General features: G+C 33.1%; 1 protein-coding gene across 1 annotated transcript in view; it reads left to right on the top strand.

The window, feature by feature from the left end:
- The first annotated feature begins 2,158 nt into the window (after nt 1–2,158).
- Nucleotides 2,159–24,991, top strand: part of LOC124360860 (sorting nexin-30-like) — a 40,761-nt gene continuing 17,928 nt past the window's right edge. The window contains exons 1-4 of the mRNA XM_046814825.1: nt 2,159–2,537; nt 17,346–17,501; nt 21,462–21,572; nt 22,353–22,517. Coding sequence (XP_046670781.1) covers nt 2,406–2,537; nt 17,346–17,501; nt 21,462–21,572; nt 22,353–22,517 — 564 coding nt within the window. The 5' untranslated portion in view covers nt 2,159–2,405. The remainder of the gene's footprint in view (nt 2,538–17,345; nt 17,502–21,461; nt 21,573–22,352; nt 22,518–24,991) is intronic.

The raw sequence follows: 24,991 nt of genomic DNA, 5'->3' as shown, positions 1-24,991 counted from the left end.
CAATGTTGCCATAGACAGGGAGGCAATAATCGATCACAGAGAGCACAAGAGCCCGCACAAGGCGAAGCCTGGTCTCTCTAGGAAACATGTGCCTATGCTTGTATATCATTCTCAGTCGACCAAGTGTTCGCCGACAAACAGCACTTACATGACCAGATAGTGTGAGGCCACTATCAAGCATGAGGCCCAAGAGCTTTGAGGATTCACACTCCTTCAGTCTGACACTGCCAAGCAACACCTCACCCACTGTCTCCGAACCCACATTGGAAGGAATCGACAACACACTACACTTTTCCTTGTTCAGTTTAATCCCATGCCTCTCAGACCAATCATGGACAATGCTTAAGTCAGCATTCAAAATGGAAACTGCTGAGTCAGCTCTTCCGGCTTCATATGAAACACACAGTTGAGCATCATCGGCGTATGAATACAAGCGACTATGTTGCAAGTCTGAACCCATAGTGGCGGAAAACAGGGTGAATAGAATGGGCCCAAGGCAACTTCCCTGTGGAACACCAGCAACTCTACTTAAAGATGAGGAGAAATCCATCCCAATTTTAACCTTTTGTCTCCTATTCACCAAATAGGAATCAAACCAAGAAACCACCTCTGGTCGAAAACCATAAAAATGCATGACAGCCAACAACATCCTGTGGTCTATTGAGTCGAATGCATGTGAAAAGTCCAGCATTGCAAGAAGAGATGCTTTCTTATCCGCCCTTGCGTGAAGCAACTCGTCACAAACGAGCAAAAACGCAGTTGCAGTACTATGGTCCTTCCTGAACCCAGACTGTAAGGCTGGAATGATATTCTCCGACTCCAGAAATTGTACCATTTGTGAAACAACCAGCTTCTCCATTATCTTCGACAGGGCAGGCAATACCGAAGAGTTTGGTTTTTGAAGAGTTTGTTGTAAGATTGAGGCTATGGAAGTATTGGACACAGTTGTTGACGTTAACAAAAGCCTGTTGTTCCAAAACTTCACTTGATATTGCATTGAAAAAGAGAGTCGTATCATCGGAAAACTGCACTAATTTTCCATGCAGAAGCGATGATTTTACATCGTTGCCGTAAAGTAGGAAAAGGACAGGTTAGGATACTTATCATGTATAAATGTTAAATATGTTAAACTTTTATCATGTTAGGAATATGAATACGTTTTTATAGTTATTGGAGTTAAGAGGTTTCACAAATATTGCTGGTTACATAGGGCAAAAAAAAGTACTATTGCGGTAAGTGCCACCATAGATTTGAATTTGGCGCGCGTAATCTATCAGTAGCCGCGAACACGACAGCCAGCTGCGCCGAACTCTTCGTCATAGCTTAAAAATGGGAGTCACCTACTATCCTGATTTCTTATGGACAGGTTCTGGTAGGATGATTCCTGCCTAGGTTAGCAAACGGAGAGCGGAGGTTGTATTGGAGTCGTTGTGTGGCTATCGGGTAGAGTAGAACGGGTAGAAGTGATTGTACGGTTTCTAGGCTTAAGTATATTAGTTAGGGAACTTTCAGAACCGTATCTAAATTATTAGTTTATCCTTCCTCATCAAAGCTGGTTGGGTTTGGATGGGGGAAATCTAGTGGCGGATCCACGGTTAATTATCAGTCATCTGGAAAGGTGCTCTCTTCGGGTCGCGACGGCACTAGGTCGCACTATGTCTAAGAACGTACTTTTGACATATGTATTGTTGGCAATTCTGTGTTATCAGTTTTATTGAAGCATTTATAATTCAGTGGATTTGCCAGCAGTTATGGTCAACAATATTCTATAAATACAGAGTTTAGGACCACGTACTATACGATCTAAAATTACTTCCTATCTAACTCAACCTATCTCACTTCCTGACTGTTGGGCCTACCTGAGGATTGACCCCGTGATCGGTCCATTTGACAGCCAACTGCCTAACAGAGAGCCAACCTGTCCACTTGATGTCACCAAAACAACTTCATTATTTTATGTTACCCCACTCTATATGTTCCCTTTCTATATTAATACACACTGTAGAAGATTCTGAATCAATTTTCGTTCAAAAATTGGGTGTCTAAAGTGTATAAAAACACAATATTTAGATCTCGCATTACTCGTATATTATTTTTCAAAATTTGGTATTGTAAGAATATAATTGTTCGTTATTATGGATTCATAATAGTGGAATTTTTTACTTGTGCATTGGGCCAGTTTTGTTAAGTGAGTTCTTGACACTCGCTGTGGTCAGTCGTTGTTACGATTTTATTTCCAACTTAGGGTAGTAAGTTATATCGCAAAAGCCAGGTAACATGGATATTGAGTATACTTTACTTTGCTACTAATCTCTTAACCTCATTTTGTTAAGTTCTTAACGTGATTATAATCGATGAAAGGAAAGAAAATCTAGTATTGTTTAGCATTTTCTATAGCAGATCTCATGGAAAATATTGAAGATTCCGCAGTTTTAGAAGTATCTTCGGAGAATCGTACGCCTATTTCATTGAAAAATGAAAGTAGAGACTCTATAACTGATGTGTCAAACATAAGTACTTCAGTTGATGGTTCAATGGTAAGCACCGTTTTTACTTTGTTTATCACAACGCCTAGTCTATTTTATTTATTTATTTTAAAACCTAACACATTTAACCATCAATCATCTTCAGTCAAGTTATCAATGCCTCTAAGATTCAACAAGAGGTCTAGATCTACTTTGAATTATAATAGTAAATAACCCTGAAGCTAGCAGTCAATGGATGTTTGTTTGGGTTATGTAGTCTACACAAGTAATTGGATTAATTTACTTGACACCCCTTTGTTCAATATTTACAACTGTTAGCCTACATATTGCATCTAGGGATATTTAATAAGAGTAAGAAAGTACCTCATGTTACCGCCCTGTCTCATTGCTCCCAATTTTCTCAAAAATCTATGAAAAGACCGTTTACACGCCATTAGTTAGCTATCTAGATAAGAATAGATTATTAGATAAGGAGCAACATGGATTTCAATCAGGAAAATCTACAATAACAGCTGGAATAGACTTTATTAGTTCAATAATTGAATCAATTGATAGAGGAGAAAAGGTAGTAGGTATTTTCTTAGATCTCGGTAGAGCTTTTGACAGCGTTTCTCACAAAGAGTTGTTAAAATCGTTAACTATTTTGGGTATTTCTGGGAAAGAATTAAAATGGTTTAAGTCCTATTTAGCTAATCGTAAACAATATGTGGAAATTGAACATCTTGAGTCAGAAGTTAATGATAAATACATATATTTGAGAAAGTTTAATTCTCATAGGTTAGAAATACCACACGGAGTACCACAAGGATCTATTTTAGGTCCACTGTTGTTCCTTTGCTACATAAAAGGTTTGCCTGGGCTGATCCCTAGGGGCAATAATATTTGCTTGTATGCCGATGACTCTAATGTAACAATCTCTGGGAAGACCATGGAATATATTGAGGAATCATCTTTTATTTGCCTTTCAATCATTAAAGACTTTTTTGACAGTAAAAATTTTCTCATAAATTCAAGTAAAACTAATTTTATATCTTTTAATACTAAACAAAATAGAGAAAATGATCAACCAAATATTTTTTTGGACAACACTTTATTAGAACAAGTTGATCATACCAAATTTTTGGCCTAATGATAGATAAAAATCTTTCATGGGATAAACATATCGACTATGTTGTTAGTAAAATGTCATCTGGATTGCCCTAAGACAAATGTCTAAAATAAGTAATTTGAAAACTCAAACACAAATTTATTATGCTATGGTCCATTCTCACCTAGCCTACGGGATTAGTGTGTATGGCGCTACAACAAAAAGAAATCTTGATAGAATACTGCTTCAACAAAAAAAGGGCACTTAGAATAATATTTAACTTAAAAAGAGACCAATCAGTGAAACATATTTTTATAGAATTAGGCATTCCAACTGTTTTTGGATTATACATTCTGGAAACTGTAGCATATGCTAAAGTAAATATAAATTTTGTCCAAGAAACAAATAGGCATAATTATATCACTCGTACAAACAGGCAAGTAGAACCTCATAATTTGAAATTTTGTACTAAAAAAACAAAATTTGTAGGCACTAAAATGCTCTATCACCTTCCCCGGAAGTTTTTGTTGGGACAAAATTTGATTAAATTTAAAAAAGAACTAAAAGAATTTTTGATTAAAATAGCACCATATTCCATTGAGGAGTTTTGGGAAAGAAAATATAATTAAAATTTGTATATACAGCCATTCTTTTGTTGCGGACGTGACAGTTACACACCTTCTCATTAGAATAAAAATTAAAGTTTTTTTTTTCTATAAATATTTAATACCAAGCAGATAGACAAATGTGTATACAATTTTCATCCTGAATATAAAATACATAACATTATTTGTTTTAAATGCCATATCTAATAGAGTTGGTGTTACGGACGTGACGTGAAAAGCACCTAGGTTCTGACATAGTATGACAACTGTTTAAAAGTCTGTTAATTATTTGAGAAATATGCAATTTAAAATTATCTGTGATAGTCTTAAGAAAATTTCCTACTGGGAAACATTAATGTCTAATCAGAAAACATTGGAAATAAAAAATAAAAAAAATGTAAACATTGTTACGGACGTGACTGGGGTTTGTTACGGACGTGACTGGGGTTTGTTACGGACGTGACTGGGGTTTGTTACGGACGTGACAATAAAGTAAAATTTCTCATTAAAAACCATTTATTTGACACAATGCACACTTTAACATATATTATATGTAATAATATAATCATGTAATATATGTGTGTGAGGGCTAAAATCGCCATGGGCGAGAGAAAAATCACCGTGCACTCACCCACCAGGTGGAAAAACTTTACCTGATCTAAAACCTGAATAATGTAAAAAAATTACAAGAAGAATATTACTGACTAGTCAGTAACAATAAAATAATAATAATAAATAAAATAATGACTAAATTGTCTTAGTGACAGAGCTTGACAAAAGTCCAAGTCCTAACTTTTACAGAGCAACATCATTTTTAAACTGGTAAAGAATTCTACCTCCCTTGGTAATTATATCAGGTTTAGGCAAAATGCCAACGATCTGGTCACAAGATATAAAGCTTATGTCATTTTCATTAGGCTTAAACGTAGATTTGCCTCCATAAGGTTCCATAAACATAACTTCAATTTCACGATCAGGCTGTACTTCTCCTTCGAGTTACTGCCACAAAATTCAAAGTCTTTTTACCCGTGGTAAATGAGACGACAAGGTACACATCCAGCTTCAATTCATCAAATGTGTATGGAGCAGGTTTCGTTGTATTTTCTTCTTCTTCTTTAGAGCTGTCCTCAGAGTCAGTATACACATCCTTAAACCTATAGAAGCGGTCATGATCTTTTGTTAGAGTCATTGAACTAGAAGGGTTGTCTTCTTCTTCACTTGAAGGTTCATCACTTAAAGATTCTTCTACAATTGGAACTTTTAACATCAAATCAACCGATGTCTTACCAATGAGCATGTAGTTATCGTCATACCCCTGAAAGTGATGCATAGATTGTATTTTAGGTATCTCAATCAGGTTGTCCCATCTTTTAGTGAGGAGTGTTGCAACTGAATCTACTTCAGCCTGTGGGACAAATAAAATGACAGTCTCTTTGCACTTTACTTTGGCTGTCTCATAAAAATCATAAGGCATGCTCACAAAACATTGCCTCCCTTGAACTTCCCTCCAGACAGTTCTCTTGACAGAACCTCCCACTCCATCAACTGCCCCTTTGCCGTGCCCCGAAGCAAAAAAATTCCACTCCAACGTAACTCCAAAATCTTTCTCAGCGTAGCAGACAATTGCGACATTATACCGGCTCCTAAATTGGCCTGCACAGTTGTCTGAAAAAACAATCAACTTATTTACTTGTGGAACTACTTCCTTAAATTTAACTATAATTGCCTTCATAAAAGCAAACACTGAGTTTTTGCTGTGTTTCAAGTCATCACTTATGACAGCAAAACTGTATACTTTGTCATTGTGCCAAATACAACAGGTAAATATTGTAGTTTGGTTATGAGCCCAGTGAGCGCTTTGAATTTCATCCTGTTGGATGATCGAATAATTTTCTGCAAAGTCTACTTGCATTACAGCACTTTTGGGGTTCTTGGTCAAAGATTTTTTACACTTCTCAAAGTATTGTGCCTGTACTCTTTTAATATATGTGTGCGTCTTAAATGCAGCTAGTTGACTGTTTAATGTTAAAACCATCCTCTTCAACGTTGTAGTATTTTCTACAAACTTAGGTCTATTATTTACTGTTTTCCACTCCTTCCACTTGAGCCTTTTATTCATATCAACATCAGAACTCAGCAGAGTCTCTAATTTTTGAATACAGTTCTCGCATTCATTTGTCATACAGGTCACTGATTCTGTATCACAACAAACTGACCCTAAAGCTCATTATGAGTTTTTGGGAATGCAGGATGAAATTTAGATATTGGTTCATTCAAGAACGAGAAGTTGGCGTGTTTAATGCAAACACATACTGTATGGGGCATCTCACTTAAGGGCAGGATGTGTTTAGGCCGCAAGCTATAAAACTTAGATTTTGAAATCTTCTCGTCTGGATGCGAACTTTTAAACTGTTCATAAGCCTCTCTAATTCCCATAACCATATGGCGAATTTGGATCAGGCCCCGTTTCCCAGTAAGAGGGTCCTTTACAGATTTGACATCCCTTTTTCCTGGAGCCTGACGGCTAATCTCATCATTGTTAAAAAATTCAATCACGCTCTGTTTGCACTCTTCTGATAGTTGTCTTGATCCAGATTTTCTTGTTTTAAAAATATTTTTAACTATCTCAGGACCAAGGTTTTCATACATTAAACGCTTAAAAACTGCACGTTTTTTTGACGGACTCTTAGGCAACAAAGCTTTTACCTTCTTCACAGCCTTTCCTAGGGTTCTTGGACTTTTGTAAGAGCCAAGATCAGACCCAGAGACTTCAACATTAACATTTTTCTTTCTCAACCTGCAACGACGCTGTCTTTCCCTATCTTTTTCCCTTTTTAGGAGTAAAAGTTTATTATCACCATGTAAATCTTCTTTTTCCTTAGCTCTGACGGCTCTCTTACGCAACTTATCTTTCTCAAGATGCTCTTGCCACTTAGTTGGATTTTCCTTCTTCTTCGCTCTGCATTTGGCAACACGATCTCTACTCGACATTTTCTGGAAAAAATAAAACAGGTTATATTAGTTTTAAATAACCACTCCAAAACTATAAGTTTAAGACTATAACATAACTAGAAATGTAACCTCTATGTAATCAGTAGGCCTAAGCGGTGATCACATCTGCCCACTTCATCCAGTTGCGGTGTGGGTATGTCCAGTAACTCAGTAACTGGCGAATAGGAATGCCCAATGAAGACAAGTGAAGGTTTAACCTTTACTGTTGTTTAGAATCCATTAAAATTACAAATACTGTAGGCTATCTAAGGGTTTGATATCACCACTCACCCACAACCTTAATTATATTGGCATATTTTACTCAAACGAAGTTTAATGTTTAGCACACATTTTTTTATGGTTGGAAACACAAGGCACCATGTAAGCCTAGGCTACTGAAATCACTGCAAGGTACAAAAACAAACTTCAAGTAGGCCTATAGGTTTTAAAAGCACACACAAGCTGTTAAACACTGCCTTTTCCATATCAGACAAGATAGTATCGTGTTTAACAGTACGAGATGTCACGTCTGTAACACTTATTTTTTGTCGAAAATATTTTTATTCATTCACATAAAGACTACCAATTAATTAAAAAAGGTACACTCCTAACTTTTATAAAATTTCATGTTGATTAACCAACTATTACAATTGGTATTTAAACTTTTAGTAGTTTTTTGTTACGGACGTGACATCAAGAATTGATTTTTGTATTAGTTAAAAAAACCAGCAAAAACTTACCAAATCAAAATGAAAATTTCCCCAGTTGAAGAGAAAACTTCAATCTTCTTGAACATAACCTCAATTTGTTTGGAGGGAAACTATTAACAATGTATCAGCTGTCCAAAAAAAACATATGTTTGGTTACATCTAGCCAGTAAGAAAGCTACAACTTCAAAGCTAAAGAAAATGACAAAATAATTTTTTTTAATGCAAAATATTATCAGTTCTACTTTTATTAGATGTTTTGAAAGGCTTTATTAACGGTTATATTAGGAAATTCAGTAATTAATTTTTATACCCTTAGGTGTATGTTTGAAAAGAATGGCTGTATACACTTTGTCTATTTATTTACTTATAAGCTATTATTTAACTTGTAGTTTATGTATACACGTAGTGCCATAAACTTAAGAAAAGTTTGTGATAAGATCCTTTTTCTGTATAAGAATTTATGTTAGAAACTAACTACGTCTTGGAAAATGAATATATGTATATATATATATATATGTATGTGTATTTGTTCTGTTTGGTGACCTGCTAAATGTTGAATTGTTATTTGTTTTTAAATTTTTGCTAATTATTATATTAGTTTGGTTTAAGTTATATGTCAGCTGTTGCTCGTATTAATTTAATTATTATATGCAAATTTTAGTTATTATTTAACTATTATTCAATATTATTAATTATTAGTAATTATACTTATTGTAGGTTGACACTATTCATTGTATAATGTACATTTTATTGAATAAAGGATTTTTGAATTTGAATTTGAACTGTAAAACGAAGTGTGGGGCCATCCCTAAATTACTTAACATTGAGGAGGGGAGGTTCTCAGCATCGTCTTGTGGGAGGGTGGAGGATTCAATCAGGGTCTAAGCTGAGATGAAAATTTGGAAATTATAAGTTAAAGGTAACCTGGCAAATCACGAATTTGACGTTATCAACGTATTCGGGTAGGGTACGATAAGTGGACAATATATAGAAGAATATAGTCATCGATACATAATATTCGCATCTCAAATCTTAGACTATCAATCGATATAAAAGTACAGTCTATAGTCCTCAATAACAATCATATGTTTTAAATTAAAATATGAATTTAATATTTACAGTGATGAAACAAATTATTAAAACCAAAATTAGAAAAACTGAAGACGACCATATTTACTCCTCTCACAGTTACAGTTGTTTCTTTCCCACAAATTTCACATAATGGGTTTTTTCGGTACGAGTCCAACATGTTAAAGCCACAAAAAAAGCAACGTCGTGTAGTTTTCTGAAATTGACTGTCATTTTTAATAATCAGAGTTACTTATGTAAAATTGAAATATTATCCTACGTGTATTATTTTAGAGTGTTTACAGCTGTTGATTTAGATTATTTAAGTTAATATTTCAAAATAATTAATCAGTATCGATTGATTATATCGATAGTTATGATAAGTAATATTGTTTGCCAATTTTGATATAAAAAACCGGGTTCGCTTACCGTACCCTACCCACGTATTCTGCTCATCCTCCTGAACAAAAAATATATATGGTTTTAGGGGGTGCAAATGACAAATAACATGATTTTAGAGGGTATATACATAGGTTAAGTTCTTAGTGTTTTGTTAGTGTGCTATGTCTGGGTATCTGTAAATATCTGCGGCTGGGACTGATAGCATATCTGTTTTCTGAACGCTCTGGGGCAGAAGTCAGAGATATCATGTAACTGTATGTTGGATCGAGTGAGTGCGTGACGTAGTGAACTGGTGTGTCTTAACCCTTTCAGGGCCAGGACCAAATATGAGATGTTGCAAAATTTTTTCACATCTCATATCCCCTTGTTACTAGTCAAAAGTGCCAGGTTAAAATTGGCGATTTTGCAGTCTCTTAGATTAAAATTTATAATTTTTCATAAAAATTAGAGAATGACCTAAAAGTTGCACCAAATTACTCGTATAGATATATACTATCAACAAACAAATATATAGATGTAGTTTTAAATAATTTAAAATTAAAAAATAATGTTTTAATAGATTACATAAAAAATTTGTATTTTAAAACATTTTTTTCAAATAACTGAAAAAGGAAAATTAATTTTACTGTTGGAAACTATTTTATTATATTGTACATTTAGAAAGGAACAACCATACAAAATTTGTGTTATTTATCTCATAAATAAATTTTTTATTGACACTTTTTGTATAAATATGCATAATTGTACTTTGCAACATTTTATAAGTGTTAAAGCAACTGACTCTTACATTGCAAGAAACTTAAAATAAATATTCACATTATGGATGTTTTCATGATTTATTACTACGTTTTTTACACTGTACATAATTGCCTTTGCATTACAATTCAATTTATATTTCTGATCAGCCCCTCTAGAATTTGATATTTTACTGATAGGTACTATCCAGCGACCAAAGAAGAACTGTTCTTCTTTGGTCGCTGGTACTATCTCAAGGGATGCTTTTCTTTCGTTGACATCAGTGCGGGCCGGAGGCACTCGTCTCATCTCGATAACAACCAATTAATTTGTAGCTCGAAATTAAGAAAAACATTGTTCATTTGGATGAAAATTCTGCTCATTTCAGTATTATTTTTTAATTGCGTTTGCAAAGATGGTGCCGCATCCGATGATGTCATCACGAGGTTGAATCATGGTCACAAAAGGTCATGTGATGCTCGATGTGGATGTACAACATGGAAATTTTGCTCCGCGCTTCAACAGTTGTTCCATTTTTTATGTTCTAGAACTTCGTTATTTCTCATTTGCGTCAAACCTTGTATTGTTTTGTTCTGTAGGACGATTCCAATAAGTAAATAACGCGAAACTCGTATTTTGCCGCTCCGGCCGTTAATGTGACAATTACCGAAAATTTTCTTAGCAAAATTGCTACAAGCTCTTGAGACATTTTAGCAAAAATATTTGGCTTGTAGCAATTAGTAAGTAAAGTATTGGTATTCCACAGACGGGGAGACTTTAATAAGCGGCCTACGCTCGTTATCCGATTGTTATTATCTAACAATTATATATATCTAACTCGGATATGTAAAGATCGTACACAATAAGAGTTATAATAAATTACCATAACAAGAAGAATCTCGTACTTTACAGTTTTAAAAACATAAGTTTAACACTAACATTACAAAACAACAAAACCAATTATGGCCTAGACTTAAATATCAAAGAAACCTTACAATAATTTTAACTTGCCCTGATTGATATCAATGTGTAACTGCTTTTGTGAAATGGAGGAAAGAATTCTCCCCATGTGTTGCCAGGAGTCAACCCCACATGTTGAAGCTACTTAAACAAATCTTGTCACTTGTGAGAAATATCTCGCATATATTCTTCATATTCATTGCCATTTTCTAATTCTCAAAATATTAGTTTCTTCTAAGTTTTCTTCTTAGATAAATTGAAATCATATGCTAATTTAAATAATTTGTAATATCGAATTATTCCTTCGGATAAAAACATCAAACTATTTGATAAAAACAACCGAACTTTCAACTACAAATTAACTAGCAAAAATTACAGGAGTTACATTAAAATGTAGGTTTTTTTATTTTTGTGTCTAGAGATAAATCAAATTGTTTTCAAACATTTAATTTAAGTTTTTATGTTTGTAAGAGCTTTTAACTGCAAGAGCGAGTTATTAAAAATTAAATGTTGTTTTAATATATTTCACCATTTCCCATCAGCTTTTTTTATTTGAGCTCTGGGCCTCCAATTGCAAGTTTAGCAATTAATAATTTACCTCTAAAAAATTACAGTTTATTAGTAAAGCACCAAAACCGGTACCTTTTTTTTTCATTCTTACAGACAGAAAACTATGTTGTAAATAATTTACCTCATACGCCTAGACGCAGAAATAAATAAGTTTTTGTCTAATGTACCTCGCTTAATTTTTGCTCTATTATTTAGTTTGCGGTTGATAAGTGTGTTAAGTGGCAAAAAACCTGCACATTCACAAATCTTGATTTTTTGGTCCTTATATTATTGCCTTAACAGTACACTGAGTCTTGTGTCTTCTACCTATCTAGTGATTGTCTTGCTACATTATGGGTGCATTTACATTTTAGTTTAAGAAAGTAGACAGGGAAAACTGTTTCAACAGTTTATTTTCAATTACAAAAATGCACATACTGAGTAGATAGAAACAGCAAACAGTTAAAACTATGTTCTACAGTTGAGGAATGGCAGTTTATATTAATAAATCAGGTTTTATTTTAGAGTTTAAAATTGTCTTTTTTATATTATAATTTTAAAATAATACAAATTAGGTGGGTGTTGGTGGCTGCTTTACGTATTTATTGAGGGAGTGTTACTGTTATAGCGAGTCCATTACAAGTGTCGGGAGGAGGCCTGAAAAGGCCGATTTTAGCTTTACGTAACAAAGGGATGGCCCCTGTATTGTAAACAGATAATATTTACTTAAGTCACGTTAGCTAAAGTGAACTAAAACAACTTTTTGAATTAGTATGTACTGTAGTTTCCAGAAAGATATTTTTAGACTCTTAACACAACACAAGGGTATTCATCACAAAAATCAACATGTTTGAGATTTAAGTAGGCCCATATCTAAATTAGTCCATCTATCAAGGAAACTGGTGAGATCAGAGTTTCTGGGTTTGAAAGGATAGCACATTAAGGAGAGATTTTCCGAGGTATAAGAGGACCGAATAAGGAAAAGGAATTTGATTGGGAATAATAGGTCTGCTAACTGCATTTTTTGTCATTTATTATTCTCACCTGTTTTTCATCATTTTGGCCACAATTTTACCTTTATAGTGAAAATTGTTTATCGTTTGGGTAGAGTACGATTAGGAGTCCCTGTTTTTAAATTTTTCTATAAACATTAAAAAGTAATATTGCCTAATTAAAACCATCAGAATAACCAACCAATACTGATTAATAAACTTGAACAATTAACATAATTTCTTCCAACTGTAAATACAATTTCTGATTATAAACATAATATTTTATTTTAAAATGACATCAAATAAAAGTGATCGGTAATTGCTTTAACAAACTTTAAGATATATTTCGTTTTGTTGTTTTGATTTTTCTATTACTCTTTACGATCGGAAAGCCACCCACTAAGATGACTAAAACTTATCTCTCGCTCAGCTCAGATGGAGTCTCAGGTGGTTGTTCCCTCAGCTTGCTGGGCCACGTATAGTGGCCGACTGCGCTCTGAGTCACCACTTGGCACTTACGTAACTATGTACTTCACTTTGACTTGGATTGGTAGTATTTTACCTTTGGCTCTTTAGATGACACATTAAATGAAATTCTCAAATAATGTACAAAGCTTCAATGTTAAAACTTTATCAATTGGTTACTTTATTTTACTTTTAAATGAGTTAATAAATAATATGTAATTTAAGTTATAGGTTGATCCGTTTAAACAATTTTTATTTACAGAGTAAAAATACAATCAGTCTCAAGTAGATCTCTAGTATCAACAAAACATAATGCCATTTCTTTATTTTGAGATTTCGGTATCAATTTACAATACTGTGACCATGGAAAGGTATGTTCATTTTTTTTCCTGAAAACAATAATGAAGAAAAAATTCGTCGGCAACGAAAATCAAAGAAGTTACGATTTTTTGGAATTCTCTGAAAACTCGGTTTTTGACAGTACCTCTGGCAACACTATCCATATTTGAATGTTTGGTATTACTTCGCGGCTCTCTAAATTAAAGAAGGGACGCCATTTTGAACTATTTTGTTCCTCCGTGTCTATTCTTAACATCCTTATTGGACAGTTTCGTATAACTCCGCGGCTCTCTCAAATAAAGAAGGGACGCCATTTTGAACTATTTTGTTCCTCCGTGTCTATTCTTAACCTCCTAGTTCAGTAGTGGTAATGGCACACTTTTGTGTTGGATGTTCGTTATCTTACGTGGAAGCAATTCGTAAAGACGAGTATGGAGTTTTGCAATTTTATGTAAACCACGGGGCTTATAACCGGACTAGGCGTTGTGGTAATAGGAAATGTGGCAACGAACTCGTTGTAAACGAATTTGGGGACTTCAGTTTTCGGTGTGGAAAGTACTACAATGAACATTAAGGTAAGTGATAAGTTACTGAAATGATAGTGACTAGTACGTTAATCCTGTCAACGATGCCTGCCTGCTGCGCACTGCTTGCTCTTTTAGAAAAAAAAATTAACTCGAGCTTGCATAAGTCGAATCCCAGATCACGTGATTCCCCTGCTCCTTAACGCAATAATGCCCGAAAGGCATCAATATAATACAATAATATTCTTTCTCCCCAGTTTATATGCACCTGTGATAATAATACTAGGCTATAAATGCCCCACCCATGAAAAAAAAGTTCATTTTCCATGGTCACGGTATTGTAAATAAATACCGAGATTTCTCTCCACCAAATGCACTAATAAGATAGGATACACTGTAGCAGCTATGGTGTCATTGATAGTTGGATAAAAACAATTCTGAACAATGCTGCTTTATTCTGGTATGTGTTGCAAATTGAGAAATATTATTAATGTAATGAAAGTAACTAAAACCGTTTTAAAAATCTTTTTATTACATACACGTGTTTTGGTTTTTAAAAGGGTTTTATTTACTTTCATTACATTAATATATATAGATAACCTTATAAGTGGAGTTAATAACATGAGAAATATTAATTTAGTTACTTATTTGACCAAGATATTGCAGTACTTTCAGTTACAACTAGATAAGGATTCAATTTTACAACTGCGCAATAGTGTGGGCCACATGAACTGGATGGCAAAACAGCGAGGGCCACTGATATATAATGAGGTGTGGCCTGATATAAGATACACCCGGACTATGAAAGAAGTCTGTCTGGTTTACTCAACAGACATCCAGTGTAATCTAGTTGGAGATGTTCTCATTGTCCATAACTATTTACAAGTCCCACTTCACATGATTGTTTGATTTTTCAAATAAAAAGTACTTAAAAATGTATTAAGGATAGCAATATTAAAGAAAAAAAGTAAGGGAAGACCTAATAACAAAAATTTCTGCACAACGGAGTCAGTCCCTCAATGCAATGTAGGGAATGCCCTAACTTGGACCTAAAATATGTGTACTGTAACCCAAAAGTTTTGAAAAAATAGCCTATAAGTGTAACAGTAAATAAACATTATTTTGATCATAAAGCTAACAGAAACTTGCTTAACCTAACTACCTAACTGTCTCACCTATCTGAGAGCCTATCACACTACTTGAGAACCATCCGCCCTGTCTGAGGCTTTTCCACCCTACACAAGAAGGACTTCTCCTCCATTAAGGGAATTGTTTTAGACCTTTCTTCACTTTTATTTGATTAATATTGCTGTCCTAATCAGTTAAACAGCATAAAAAACAAAAATGCTAAGTGGGTCTTGTAAACTACAAGGGTAGGCTGAGAAGTAGTGCACACATGCTTGTAGAACGCAAATGAAAAGAAATAGTGAGATCGAGTAGAAAGTAAACTAAAGTACAATTCTTATGCTTCACAATCATTCGTTTAATTTTCCATAGTCACCATGAAGGTTAACAAATTTCTCCCAACGTGTAACAAGTTTTTTTATTTCGTAACTGAAAAATTCTTCAGATCTTTCTCGAATCCAGGACGCGATACCTGCTTACACTACATTGTCTGAAGTATAATGAGTAACCTTGAGATATCTCTTGAGTAGAGTGAAAAAATAAAAATCACAGGGCGCTAGATCGAGGGAATAGGGAGGATGTGGAATTGGCTCAAACTTCAGCTTTCTCATTGCTTCTTTAGTTGGGCGCGAAGTGTGCAGACGAACGTTGTCGTGTTGCTTTATTATTGACTCGAGGCTGCCTCTAAAACGATAAACTCGACATTGGAGGTGTTTTAGAGTCTATGTTTTGAGACGAATTTACTGTCGTGCCTTATTCCAGATAATCAATTACATAAACTCGATGAGCATCCCAAAACACAGTAAGAGGATTTTTTTGCGGATGGATATTCAATGCTTTGTTTTTCTCTTCTGGACCATAATAAAGCACCCATGACTCGTCCCCGTCACGGTATTCAAAAGAAAGTCGTCTCCTTTGTCATGTTAGTGCTGCAAAAGTTGCTGATAGCATTCCATTCAATGCTGTTTATTCTCGTCTATTAAACGGCGTAGCAACGATCGTGCACAGATGTTCCTGTGTCCTAATTGTTGAATAATGAAACCAACACATTCCTTAGATATTCCAACATGGTTTGCAATACGCTGTTGGGTGATTCGCTGGTTACTTTGACACAATCATCGAGTTTGTGATGCTTGTTGTCTGTGGCAGTGATTGGATGTCCACTGCGTGTTGCATCAACAATGATGGCTTTTCCAGGCTCACAACCACAAAAGTTCATCACCCATCAATTGACAGTGGATCTATCACAAGTATCGTCACTGGAAACACTCTTTAAACGACGATAGATTTCAGTAGGATTCACTTTTTCAGCAGTTAAAAATTCAATAACAGCACTTTATTTACATCTAATTGACATAGCATTTGAATCTGTCTGTCTGGTTACATTGAAAACAATACAATGGATTGACACAATTTTTCAAACTGCACATGTGTGTAGAGGAGGAGGAATGGTACTTACGAATACCATCAGGTGCGCCTTTATAGCTCATTTCGATCGCGTTTTACAAGCTTGTGAGCATTACTTTTAAGTCTACCCTCTCAAAACTTCATATTCAGTGTAACATTTCTGTTCTCATCAGGTGCACACTTTTAGTACATTACTTTATGTATTAGACACAGTCTCAATTCATGGCGGAGCAACCGTAGGTACTTATTTTCTCAGTACTCAATATATAATATTTCTTGAGTTAAAATTGGACATGTAAGTAAATAGTGTTTTCTCAAATTTCCCTAAAATGAATCCAAACAGTGGGTTCAACACTGTGTTCTGGGAAATAAAATGCTAGAAGCCACCATTTGGATTTTTGGATTCTTTCTGTTGCTTCGTTTATTGTTTGATACACATAACCAATATTGCTAGCTGACATTGTTGCTTTCTGAGAATCAAGTGGCCATAATTTGTTTGTTGTCTCATTGAACATTTATTACTTCTCCATATATGTTTCTTTAATTTTCCTGTCTAAAAACATATATATTTTTCACCATTCTGCCTCATATGAAATAAAAGAAAGTTTGGTCGGTATAATGCTTAAGTACAGTGGTTGGAGTAAGTGAGCACTGCATGACATTTGATGATAATAATTAATCTGTTCCTACACAACTTTTTACTTCATAACTATTTTTCGCTATTAAATTAAATTTGAATTGGTAAGAATATTATTTGTAATATGCTGACAAACTACTTGATTTGGATTTTTCTGTATAACATTAATGAAGTTAATATGCTACGCAAGTTGTAATTACCTGTGATTTAAGATTAAAAATTTGTTGGTAAAATAGTTTTGTTTTAAATTATGTTTTTTCTAGGTTCAGTCATTATCGCTTGAAAGTTTTTCACTTTCAAATGATTTAGATGGATTTGACTCTGGTTTGAATGGAAAAGATCTTCAAGTTCGAGTTGACAATCCTCAGAAACATCTAGATTCCTTAGAAACTTACATTACATTTCGAGTCACAACTCGAGTAAGTAATATTTTTAGCTACTATAATAATATAGTTCTTAAGTGAGTCATGATCATGATAAAGAAACTTACTATATTTTTAAGTTTTTGAACAAATATCTGATACTGTTCTTATAACAAATTAGGATTGATTTAAATTAGCTGTCTCAAATTATATATGAGACCAATATAAACAAAAATCCAAGAGGCCATTTTGGAGTATTAGTTTCGTTTTGTAGTTTCTTAGTGTTTACTGAGACATGGGTCGAAATTTGATTTAATTTGTCTCAGTGTACTGAGCTATGGAGCAGGTGGTAAGTCATAAAACTAGAGTGTTGGGTAAACTAAATTCCTAAGTTGATGATTTGTGTAATATATATTGATTGTTGGTAATCTGTGGTCTTTGCAGTATATTTAAAGTTTTGGTATGTATACAATTTTTTTGGAGTTAAAAACCCCAAAATAAAATATTGCACATTGTGTTAATCTTTCTCTTATAACGTTGTAGCTATGCGTTTTGAGAGAACAATAATGTGTACAAAGTTAAAAAGGATTACACTTCCTTTGAAGCAAACTAATGAAGTGTCTCTATTGACCTATTATTAACCAAGATACAATGGTTCAAAGATTCAGTGAAATTTTCAATCTTCTAAAAATAAAATAATATAGAGGATTTGACCAGATAATTTTTATTTTATTAAATTACTTTGTAAAAAAGTTGTCTTCAAATTTTAATATAGAGGAACATAAAAATGTGTGCATTCTTTACTCAAGTGAATCAAAAAATCAAATTTTTGAACTTCAAAACTTAATAGGTCAAAAGCGTATTGGTATGGAGAACATAAAAAAAATTGTTTAAAAAATTATATGTAATGTCTTCAGTTCACGTATGGGCCTACACTTCAACAAAAATAACAAATTTTGGTCTTAGAGAAGATACATTACAAAAAATTAATTTTATCAGTTTTCTAATGTAATTTACTAATGTAATTAATACCATTGTAACTTGTTAATCATAAAATGGTTCAACAAATTCTTTTGAAATTAAAAAAAATTTGATTTTTTTATCCACTCTACTCTTTACCCCTCCCTTCATCTCCCATTCAAAACAAACTTATTTACACCCTCTTTTTCAAGTTCATTAGATTACTACATCCATCTTCTTCTATTTCATTGGATTGGTGATGCCTACGTGGGTTCTTATCATGTCTGTGACCCATGGAGACAGGCAGAAAAAGGGTAGAAAGAGACTGGACTTTTTTTTCAATATTCCAAAGGCACTTAACCTCATCTTCCTACAGAATAGTCTTAACTTAACTATTTTTTAATCATATAAATCCTACAAACAACCCAGAGTAAAATATATTATTTTTTAAATATTCTCCTATTTATAAAATCATTTTTACAGGTTCCTCAAAGTCTAAATGGTTGAATATACTACCCAGAATGCTCTCAAACAACATCCTAAAAATATCATTAACTTTAGAATGCTGTCCATGTGGAAATTACCTACTGCCTGAATTATAATAATTGGTTTTCAGTAGATTAACTACATTTAAAAATGTCACTAAACAACTTTTGATGCATTAATTTGTTGTTAAAAGTATTACAGATTTATGTTTTGTTTCTTCTAAATCTATTAACAATGAAACAATAATGATCAAAGGTTTGATTTATATGTATGATTTTAACATGAAACTCTTAATTGCTAGGAAGGTATGCTACCATTACACCACAGAGTCTTCATTTTTTGATTCTGTTGTTTTGTATTGGACCATTTCTGTTACATATGTGTTTAAATAATACAAAAATTAACATGATTGGAAGACCTAACTTAATTTCAATAAAGATTAAATCACAAAAAGTGCTTGCTCCGCCAGGACTCGAACCAGATCTCTCACTTGCCGGGTGAGTATGCTACCATTACATTACAGAGACACAGAGAAAGTTTAGAATAAATGCTTTAGAATTAAACAATACATTTTGATTATCTAGAAAAAGATTTATAAACTTCATCTACTCTGTAGTTTAAAACAACTAAAAAATCTTCCACATCTATTTAAATCATTATTGTTATTAGCTACATCATAGTTGCTATTTTACAGAAGTTAAAAAATCAAAGCTATTGTTCAAGTATTTGGAACTTTTTATTATAAATAAAAGTCAATTCTACTACTTAGTTAACTAAGACTAAGCAAAGGCTACCAGTCAAGGGGTTGTAAAAATTTAATTTCTGTCTGTCCACATGATATCTTGAGAATGAATCCACTTAAAGTCTTGAAATTTTGCACAAAGTTTTATTTCTTTATATGAAAGATCAAGTACGATGAATGGTACATATCACTCCATGAGAGTTGGCTGAGCGCAAAGCGAACATTTTGTAATCTTTTGGGTAACCAATCAATCAATCAACTATATTTGTTGTAAGAACTCAACAAGTTGTTAACAAAGTCAAAATTCAGTCAGTTAAGACTTGGTCAAATCAATAATTAAAGCGTGATAGCAATGAAACAATGTAGAATAAACAACCTTAAGTACAGTCATTTACATTTTCACATGTAGTAAAAATGGTTTACTAGTTATCTAATACACAGAAATAAAATAGTAGAAATCAAACAAACCAATAATGGGAAAATAGCTACGACACTCTCTAACCCAAAATCAATTACCAGAGGAGTTCCACAGGAGTCAGTCTTGGGCTCTGTTCTCTTTATTCTTTTCACGAATGATATCCTTCACTTAATGCAAGATTCAAGATTCAAACATTCTTTATTCATATTATGTACAAAGGTACAATAAATAGTGTCAAATTACAAATGGTCAAGACTTAATACTAGATAGGACTTTAATATAGATTTTATTTATATTAAAATATATTATGTTATACCAAACATAGAATGGCCCCTCCTAGATTCGTTACAACAGTTAGGTCAGAATTGCTTAATTCTAGCTGAGAAAATATTCATCTAGCGAATAAAGAGATAAATTTATTAAATAATCTTTCGCTTTAGATTTGAATTTACAGAACAACTGGAGCTAGACAAGTTTCATAGCGTTAAACATGGCAATGCAGTACTGTCTGGGTAACGACCAGATCAAATCAAAAGCAAGCAACTAATACTGGAAAGCATAACGCGAGACTCCCTGACCTTGAGGATGTCACCTATACTAAATATCTTGGTGTTGAACCGACAACTTATGGGTACCATACATTAATTCCCTCTGCAGTAAACTGAACACAGGGCTGTTTGTAATACGCAGAATGATGAACATAAGTGACTCAACTACAGCCAAAACTGCATAATATGCTCTCTTCGAGACACTCTTATGTACGGATTGTTGTATGGGCTGGTACCGCAAAGGCAAAAATTCAACATATATTAAAACTACCAAAGAAAGCTATCAGAGTTCTACGAAATTGCATGGCCTACGAAATTGCGTGTGAAGTCATGGATAATTGCTAGTAATGATGTAGACACTTTTGACGTAGAATAATAACAAATAAAGAAACACAATTATTGAGAGTATCAATAGGATCCAGCAGAACGTAACATAGACCCATGTTTATATGAACTATTTTCATAATTTTTTTACATGTAGAATGAGCTCTCACATTTTCTGCATATCTACCGTGAATCACCTTTAAATTTAAAGTAATAGTTTTTTAAATATTTTAGACATTTAGAGCTGAAATTGGTACTAAGTTGAAAAGCATAGTCAAGCAAACTTTCATCTAGCATAGTCCTTGCCGACTAGTTTTTATTTTAGCTTGGACTTCAAACGACCCTTGTAGAACTTAAATAATATGGAATTTTACAAAACGTGGTATACAACACAATTATTTGGAAAATTTAAGACACAATATTTATTGAATACAATAAAGATAATAATTAAAACTTTGTAGTTTTAGTATTGCCTAAAAGTGCTGTTGTTTCACTAACACACTTTTAATGTTTTATTGGTTTTTGTTATTTTTTTCCAGACATCACGAGAAGAATTTTCTGAGAGTGAATATGTTGTTAGACGAAGATATAATGACTTTGTTTGGATACGACAAAAGCTAATTGATGTTTTCCCAACTCATGTGGTTCCAGTGAGTAAACCTTTTTTGTTTTTACTACGGGTTCTTTTGGAAATTCAGGACTTCTAGTCAAAGAGTACATGAACCAAATTAGAAGTTTTCTAGACCGGTTTAATATTCTTGGTTTTGAGTTTTCTTGGTAATGTTTTTTGTTCAGAGATAAAAGACAGCATATCATCTCTGTACCACATTGCAAGGTTGATTATAAATGATTTAAGTTATATTCAAGTGTTGTAATTGTTGTATTAAATTAGGCAAAGCTTTTTTACTTTTTAAGATATACTTCTTTTTAATAAGTAATCTTTTCAGTGTCTAGGCCATTTTACAAGTCACATGTAAAAATTCTTAGTCAGTATTATCTAAAATGTATTTGGGTTGCTTCATAATTATTGAAGATATTTTTAATAATTTTATTTTGTATATGTATTGTCATATAAAATCAAAAGTAAAAAATACTTCTAAACAGTAAATACAGAAGAAATGTTTAAAACAATATTCACTCAATTTGTTTTACTATAACACCCAGCATATTTTTGCCCAATTTTATCAGTATTTTTGTTTTATTTTTAAATACAACACTTGAAAGAACAACATGATTTACTAATAAAATTAACCACGTCTTAAATCAAATTTGTAGTCCCGTTCAAAAAAATTAAAAAAGATGAGAAAAATTCTTGCCAGAACAGTTTAAGAAAGAGAAATTTATCCTTGTAAATTCATTATTATTGAAATTTAGTGAATGAATGTGAATAATCTAGTTTATTTTTTCTTAAAATGAATAACTATTTTCAGCCGTTACCAGCTAAACATTCACTGCTCGGCCAGCTAGACAGATACTCAAGAGAATTTGTGATGTGTCGCATGGCAATGTTGCATCGTTTCCTCAACCGAATTGTCAGCCACCCAATACTCAGTTCACACCCAACAGTGCATCTGTTTCTCACTGCTAAACCTGCGGTAATTTTTAATAATTTAACTATATAACCTCCTATTAAACTTCCCCCTTTTAAGAGAGCCCTGAATAATACTTTCAACTTCTTTTAGAACATCTAGTACCACCCACTAGATACGACTGTTTATAATAAGAATAAGAATCATTTATTCCATTGATCTGTTTACAGAAATAGGACAAGTAATTTTAAAATTACATACATTGTTAGAGCTAAAAATTACATTAACACAAAAGTGTTGTAAAAAGTTCACATGAAATTTAAGTAATGTAGCAATAAATAAAAGTAATTTTAGTTAGTTATAAACTAAAACCTAACATTAATATGGCAATTCATGAATTCCTCAATGCTGTAAAAAGGATTTTTCACTAGCCAATCATATAACTTTTTTTTAAATATTTTAAAGGAAACAAGTCTCGCATCATCAGGCAGCTTATTAAAAAAATTTAATTTAAACGAGCTTTTAGTTTTAGCTAGTCTGTGAGGCAATATATCAATCTTATTCCTTCCCCTAGTGTTGTATTGATGGATCTCCTGTCTTGTATGAAAAAGATTCAAATTAGATTTTGTATACAATAAAACTTGAAAAATATAAAGATTTACTATTGTGGGAATTTGAAATTGTACAAAAAGAGGTTTGCAGTGTTCAAGTGGGTTGGCTCCTCCAATATTACAAACAGTCTTTTTCTGTAGCACAAGAATGTCAATGACATGTGAAGAATGACCCCATACAAGTAGACCATACAATATGTGCGACTGAAAAAGCCCAAAATATGCCAATCTTAAATACTCTGGACTAACAAAACTTTTGAGTTTCCAAAGTAAGTAATTTACTCTAGAGATTTTGTTACAGACAGTATCTATATGAGTTGACCAGTTTAATTTTGAGTCTACATTAATTCCTAGGAGCTTGACCGATACCAAATTGATTTCCTGTTTAAGGCTTAAAGTAATACACTGTGTTTTATCCAAATTGCATGCTAGCTTATTTGCTGCAAACCATTCATAAGCCCTTTTCTCAGATTGTTGGGTAATTAGTGCCAAACAGTCTAAATTATGATGACTAGAAAGTAAGGTGGTATCATCAGCGTAAATCACTGAATGAGTATTGAGGTTTTTAGGAAGATCATTAATATAAACGATAAAGAAAAAAGGCCCAAGAATAGAACCCTGTGGAACACCAGTTTCCACGGTTTTCATTTGAGAGCATTTATTCCTGACACATACATATTGCAATCTATTGGAAAGATATGACTTAATAAGTCTTAAAACACAATCACTAACACCGTAAAATGCAAGCTTATCAAGAAGAACATCAACAAGGACACTGTCAAATGCTTTACTGAGGTCACATAAAACTAATGAAGAGGAATCCTTTTTTTCAAAAGCCTCCAGGGTATGATCAATTATGTTTAATACAGCCGAAGTTGTAGATCTTCCCTGGCGGAAGCCATATTGACTATTTGAAATTAAATTATGAAACTCAAAATAGCCATTCAGCTGGTTGTACATAATTGATTCAAAAATTTTAGAAAATATAGGGACAATTGAGATTGGACGATAGTTATGTACACAATTTTTGTCACCTTTCTTAAACACTGGAGTAACTTTTGACACCTTTAGTAAAGGTGAAAAAAATCCCTCATTCATGCAGTTATTTAAAATTATCGCTAGGGGTTCACTTATAAATTCAATAGTACTTTTAATAATGAAATTCGACAACCAATAATAGTCCATAGCTTTTGAATTTGAGAATTTTGACACAGCCTTTATAACATCCTCAGCTGTAACTGTTAGCCAAACAAATGAATTTTGATCAATCATTCGTTCTCCCAGAAAGTAATCAGGACTATGGTGGCTGGGGGGAATTCCTTCACTAAGCTCTTTAATTGAGTTTATGAAATACTGGTTGAATTCCTCAGGATCCAAATTTACATCTTGACTGTGTGTAGGTGAGTGTTCATTACTAATCACCTTCCAAGCAGCCCTGCATTGGTTAGGAGCTTTACTAATATACTGCTCAACTGCAACTTTTTTTGCTAGTGTTAATTCATTCCTATACCTTTTTTTTTATGTTGAATATATACATTATAAGCTGCCTGAGTTTGCTCTGACCCCCTTAAATTCAAACTTTTATAAATTGTGAATAATGCAAGCATTTCATTTCTTGTTTTGGCTAGTTCCGGTGTATACCACTTGACAAGTTTAGTGTTATTAGACCGTGATTTATTTGAGGTTTTTACTAAGGGTGAGCAATAGTGCCATAAGTCAACAAATTAAAAAAAAAACTATTAAAAAGTTTTTTAATGTCAATTTTATTTTGTTTAAATAAGATTAATGATTTGTTTAGTGACATCATAAGATAAAATGTTTCTCTGAAGTGGTTTCTTTGTCTTGGTGTGTCTCAAGAGATTATCTTAAATTATATTTTCTAAACTTGCAAAAGTTAACAAAATAGTGGCCTAAGTTTATGGGCTGTAT

This window comes from Homalodisca vitripennis, chromosome 1 (genome assembly GCF_021130785.1).
Source record: "Homalodisca vitripennis isolate AUS2020 chromosome 1, UT_GWSS_2.1, whole genome shotgun sequence".
In the NCBI taxonomy this organism is placed as follows: Eukaryota; Metazoa; Arthropoda; class Insecta; order Hemiptera; family Cicadellidae; genus Homalodisca; species Homalodisca vitripennis.
Note: the sequence above shows the minus strand (reverse complement) of the source record. Positions and strands in the feature narration are given on the sequence as shown.